Source organism: Manihot esculenta, chromosome 13 (genome assembly GCF_001659605.2).
Source record: "Manihot esculenta cultivar AM560-2 chromosome 13, M.esculenta_v8, whole genome shotgun sequence".
NCBI lineage: Eukaryota > Viridiplantae > Streptophyta > Magnoliopsida > Malpighiales > Euphorbiaceae > Manihot > Manihot esculenta.
Genome location: NC_035173.2, coordinates 14972236 through 14978421, shown reverse-complemented (window position 1 = coordinate 14978421; position 6186 = coordinate 14972236). Strand labels below are relative to the sequence as shown.

General features: G+C 33.5%; 1 protein-coding gene across 1 annotated transcript; it reads right to left on the bottom strand.

Annotated features, from left to right (window-relative positions):
* Window positions 1–2212: 2212 nt before the first annotated feature.
* On the bottom strand, window positions 2213–5181 carry LOC110629624 (G-type lectin S-receptor-like serine/threonine-protein kinase LECRK1). The gene has a single exon (XM_021776680.2). It carries the CDS (start codon window positions 5136–5138, stop codon window positions 2787–2789), a length of 2352 nt encoding a protein of 783 aa, XP_021632372.1. The 5' UTR covers window positions 5139–5181; the 3' UTR covers window positions 2213–2786.
* Between the last annotated feature and the right edge of the window lie 1005 nt (window positions 5182–6186).

The window sequence follows — 6186 nt, the reverse complement described above, 5'->3', positions numbered from 1 at the left end:
TTCTGTTAAAATTAGATAAAGGAGGAGAGAGAAAATTTTTAAAATCCAATTTTACCCTTAAATAAAATCCTTTATTTAGTCCTTGGATATTGTTATTATTAACAAGTTAGTCCTTACATTTTAAAAAATCTATTAAAACATTTTTATCTTTTTCCATATCTATTAAAACGTCCTTATCATTTTTTTTCGTCAATAAAATAGTCCCTATCTTTTCTCATATATATTAAAATGTCCTTATCGTTTCTTTCCATCAACGAAATAGTCCTTCCTCATCGTTTCTTTCCATCAACGAAATCGTCCCTCCCTATATTTTTAGAAATCTATTAAAACGTCCTTATCATTTCTGTTTGTCAACAAAATAATCCCTATCTTTTCTCACATCTATTAAAATGTTTTTATCGTTTCTTTTTGTCAACGAAATAGTCCCTATCTTTTCTCACATCTATTAAAATATCCTTATTGTTTCTTTTTGTCAACGAAATAGTCCCTATCTTTTCTTTCCTCCTCCTCTGAAAAAGAAGAAAAAGAAGAAGAAGAAGAAGAAGAAGAAGAAGAAGGAGAAGGAGGAGAAGGAGAAGGAGAAGAAGAGAAAGAAGAAAGAGAAGAAAAAGAAGAAAAACAAGAAGAAGAAGAAGAAGAAGAAGGAGAAGAAGGAGAAGAAAAAGAAGAGAAAGAAGAAAAAGAAGAAAAAAAAGAAGAAAAAGAAGAAGAAGAAGAAGAAGGAGAAGAAGAAGAAGAGATAGAAGAAAAAGAAGAAAAAGAAGCAAAAGAAGAAGGAGAAGAAGAAGAAGAAGAAGAAGAAGAAGAAGAAGAAGAAGAAGAAGAAGAAGCAGAAGCAGAAGGAGAAGAAGAAGCAGAAGAAAGAGGAAGAATTGATGAAGAATAAAGGAAGGAGGAGGAGGAGGAAGAGGAGAAGGAGGAAAATAATGGGAGGTAATTTAGTCTTTTACTATATTTTTAACGGCAAAAATAGACGGAATGACTATTTTGTTGACGGAGAGAAAAGATAAGGACGTTTTAATAGGTTTGTAAAAATACAGGGACTGACTTGTTAATAATGGTAATACTCAAAGACTAAATTGTAAATTTCCATAAATATAATTTATTGTCTTTATTATTATAGTTTATATATAACTTTTAAATTTTCTAATTAGTACGTGAGTTTTTAATTTCTTATAATATTTTAAATATAATATATTAATTTATAAATAATAAATTTTAAAACTAAAACTAACTATATTTTTAAAATAATCAATAAAAAATCAATGCATATCTATATTTCTAACTACAAAATATGAGAAATGATATCTTTAAATTTATAATATGTTTTTTAATTATATTTTTATCGTTATATATATATAATTAAATTCTAAAATAATTTGATGAAAAATTGACAAGTTTTAATATTAAACTAATAATTTTTATTTTTAAATTATAAAAATAAAAATTCTTCATCATCTTTTTTCTTACTAATAATGAGGTTTTGTGATTTTATAAAAAGAAAATTAGAAGTTGAAAAATCTCTTCTTTTTTTTTTTTTTGAGATTTTTGTAATTTTTTAATGATACCACAATTGCACATGTGCCCGGACATATTGCTGATCAAGAAAAATTATATAAATTGATTTTAGAAAAAAAAAAACTTAAGCAAATAATTCTAACCATAACTTTTTATCTATTAATTCCTATTATATTTTATATATATATATATATATATTATTCCAGATTTTAGAGAATTTTTAAGAACAATGAAAAAAAAATAAGCAGAAAGAAGTAAAATCCAGCCCAAATTCTAGTCTAAAATCTTATCAGAACATTCAGAAGACCTGAATAAAACCATAAAACCACAAATAAAAAATTCAAGCCCATCAAACCTAAAATCAAACCCATCGAATTTAAAGAAATTGATAAAAGAATTACCGGATATGATTAAAGCCCTGCAGAATATAGTCTCCTCTTCAGGAGACTCACTATATATATAAATTCTAAAATGATTTAAACAAAATCTGCAACGTGACGATTCAAGAAAAAATGTGACGAGTCAAAAAAATTACCAATATGTCATTTTATTAGTATATCACCTGATATGCTGACGTGGCATTTGAAATATTATTCAATATTTTGGATATCGGACAAACATGTTTTAAAAATAAAAATCGAATATTTGTATGCAAATCACAGGGAAATAGTTAAATCCACACCATTCCAATTATGTGAAACAAGAATGTGCACAGATGCATAAAAAGTTAGTAACGATCAAAATTTACACAACCATCAGAAGAACCATGTAGTTGAGTTGTAATAGTGAAGGATTTAGTTGCCATTAATGATACCAGATTCAACCGATCGAGCTACTGTAGCTGGCTGATTCCTGATTTTCGTACAAGTTCAATGAACGTACTCATTTTTCCTCCAATTCTTGAAAAAACCAACAAACCAAATCCGAAGTTTAAGTTGCTTACCGTGTACAGTTTGTTCAATGTATCATCAATTTGAACAAAGTATGCCTCCGGTAGCATTTCCAGCTCCTCTACATCAAGGTGCTTGCTTTGCTTACAGCACTTTGAGTGGTACTAGTTCTAGAAATAATACAACTATGAAAATACTATATTGATGTGAGAAAGAGGATCTAATCTCAATCTATGTAAGCTGATTTGCAAACGAAAATATTTTTAATGAATGACCCATTGGTACCTGCTGAAATAGACTGATAGTTATAAATGCAATACAAGAAACTTACCAAGTGAAGTGAAAAGTAACAAAAAGCAGAGAGAAAAAGCACAAATCTTAAATGGTACTGAGAAAAGAAGTAGGACTTGGAGGTATTGGGATGTCTATTGTCCCTTCTAACATCAACAACACCTTTTTCATGGAAGGGCGAATTGATGGTTCATCCAAAGTACACCATAGCCCCACTTTGATCATTCTGTTCATTTGTTTCTTGTCCACCTCTTCATCACCCGCTAATTTATCTAGCTCACCACCTTCAAAACAATGATAAACCCAATCCACAAGAATAGATTCAATCTCTGGAAGTGCATGATCCACATTCCTCCTGCAACATGCAATCTCCAACAGTACAATTCCAAAACTATAAACGTCAGCTTTAACTGTGACAGGCAGCTTACGGTGCCACTCTGGTGCAACGTATCCTCTTGTCCCTCTGATTCCTGTAAAGGTTTTTGTTTGTTCTGGTTTCAGTAGCTTTGCCAATCCGAAGTCGGAAATTTTTGGACATCCATACTCATCTAGTAGTATGTTTTCTGGTTTTATATCACAGTGGATGATCTGCGTCTCGCACTCTTCATGTAGATAGAGGATGCCTTTTGCTATGTTACGAGCAATCTCCACTCTTTCTGCAAAACAAGGTCTTTTTTCATGACAGAATAATACATCAGCAAGAGACCCATTGCTCATGTACTCGTATACCAACAGCCTATGAGGTCCTTCATTGCAATAACCTAGTAGGCGTACTAGGTTCTTATGATGTGTCTTCCCAATAACCTTCACTTCAGTTTGGAATTCTCTTTCCCCTTGAGATGCAACTCCTTCTAATCTTTTAACTGCTGCACCTTTCTGGGTGCTCAATAGTAGCCCTTTATAAACAGCCCCAAATGAACCTCTGCCAATTTCTTCCTTGAAACCATCTGTAATTTTCTCTAGCTCTGTGAAGGTATAAGATCGAGGGGAAACTTCCTCACTTAATCCAACATTCTCAGTTGCAGACAATCTTTTGTATGCCTGGACACGAGATCTATAAAACAGAATACCAGAAATTGCCAACATAAAAAACCCAACAGCAGCAATTGAACAACTGAGAATTAGCATAGCATTGTCAAGCTTATCATCACTCTTTGTCTTTCCAGGCTCGATTCTGTCTGTGGTGGATATGGATTTGCCAACCTTGATCAAGGCTATGTTTGAGTCACCCAAATTTCTTTTCCCATATCTTAGAGGCAGCCTTTGCTTTCTGCACTGCATATTATTGAAAAAAGCAGCATCACAGTTGCAGTCCTCCAGACATGCTCTCTCACAATCTTCTTTCGTAAATACTGTGAGAACAGAATACGAATCTTCCTCCCATCCACTATTAGTAATTTCTTGAATTCTGATATCTCCATTTTTATCTTCGCAACTTCCAGGAATGAAATTTCTCTCACATCCAGCAGTCCAATTATTCTGCATACCAGCTACAAATCCTGGAATACATATACAGTCAGGTTCCTGATCATTTAAAACACAATAGCTATTCAAACCGCAGAGTCCCTTGGGATCACACTTATTGTTTGAGGATCGCCATAAAGCAGACCAGTTTCCATCTTGTTTCAGATTGTGCGAGTACAGTCTGAATATCCCATCAAAATCAATTCTCATAATGTAAATTGTTTCGTTTGTGGGATACCCTCCACCTGTGAGATTCTTTATGTTGAAACCAGTCGAATTAAGCAAGTAGAGATGGCCATCATGAGCAAAATTCAGGGACACATTATTGCCCCGTCCAGATGTAACAGAAGACCAATAAGCATGTACAGCAGTCGGAAGAGTTGCCACCGGATACTGCACAAGGTTTCCATCGTCTTGCATAGAAAGCCGGAAAATTCCTGATGAATGGTCATTTCGTGAAGCAGCAGAAACCAGCTCCGAACCAGCTTCAAGACGTTGAGAAGGCAAAAGGGTATCAGTTGGGTGCTCAAAACTCTGCCATATTTTATCAAGCTCAGATGTATAGAGCACAAAATTGCCTGAATCAAACAAGGAAGCTGAAGAAGGTGGTTGTGGATAAGAAATAATTGTTTTGGTTTGGCCTTGCTCTTGCAAGACAAGCCCAGAATCGTTGGTTAAGAGCAAGGTAGCATTGTTGCTGACCAGCGGACCATCCCGATTGGCAGTCCATACAACAGTTCTCTGAGGAATTCCAGCAAGAAAGATACCAATGCCAAAGCCATTGCCTTGTGGATAGAATCCAAAGGCATAAAGACCAGAGGGTGATAACCAAGAGGAGTTGGTTGTGGGTGTGAGTGAAGACCCTATGCTTATGTTGGTCTGTTTTTGTTGAGCTGAAGCTGTGAGAAAGAAGGAGAGAAACAGAAACAAAGAGATGGAAGGCATTGACAGGCTTTGAGTTTCAAAACTCTGCATGTTTTGGCTTTGCCAATCTTAAGGTATTTAACTTCTTTCAAGAGCAAACAAAATGGAAGCATTCAAAGGTATTCAAGTCCATATTCAGAATCCTCCGTGCTTTTTACTTCCAAATGCATAAGTCAAGTCTTTGGAACAAACACGCTTTAAGTTATTCCTTTGAAAGTTCAAAAAAGAGAATACAGAAAGAAGAAAAGCAAAAATTATATTTTTTTATTAGAGAGTGGTAAAGTTAAGAAAATTTGAAAATCTTGCCTTTTGTAACCCATTTTCGCGATTATATATCTCTTCTGATCTTGGCTTCAGATGAGTAGACGACCCACTGCAGCAGTCTAACAATCTCAACAAAACCAACCCAGATAGTTCTTCTATATATTTAAATTAGTGTATGCACGATTCTTAGAGTAGGAGCTGAAGCAAAAAACAGTATCCAACTATATCGGATTCAAAAAAAATCACATGTTGGAAGAATTAAATCATAGAACTTAACTTATTTAACTATTTGGCTCTTATTCTAATTCTGTATAAAAATTATACTGACATTTTATCTATATATTTTCTAGATAGTTTTAATAATATTATGATTTTTTATGTTGCGGAAATAAAATGGATAGAAAAAACCTAATGAAATGTTTAGAATTTTAATATTTTGGAATAGCATATATTTACCTCCGTGATTGTTTTTGTTTTATATTATAAGAAGGTAGAGATAAATATAGTATTTTCTAATAACAAGGCAGTGTTGTGGCCGGCCATTTAGTAAGGAATTTTCATTGGTTAATTGGTGGAGAATCTCGTAATTGTAGATGTAAAGGAATCTTATAGTTTGTAGTTGTTTAACGGTAATTTCCTTATAATGACAGGCATTGAAGTTTGAGAGGACGAGTCTGTCTGACTTGAAACCGACCTGTCTTGAGACCATATCTCTTTTCTTGATTAGGAGCCGATCGTTCGAGTATTTCTTTCTATGTGCGGGACCGCAAATCGACTTATTAAATTTTATCACGTGATCGTATCTTATATGGTGACAGTTCACAATTTATTTTAT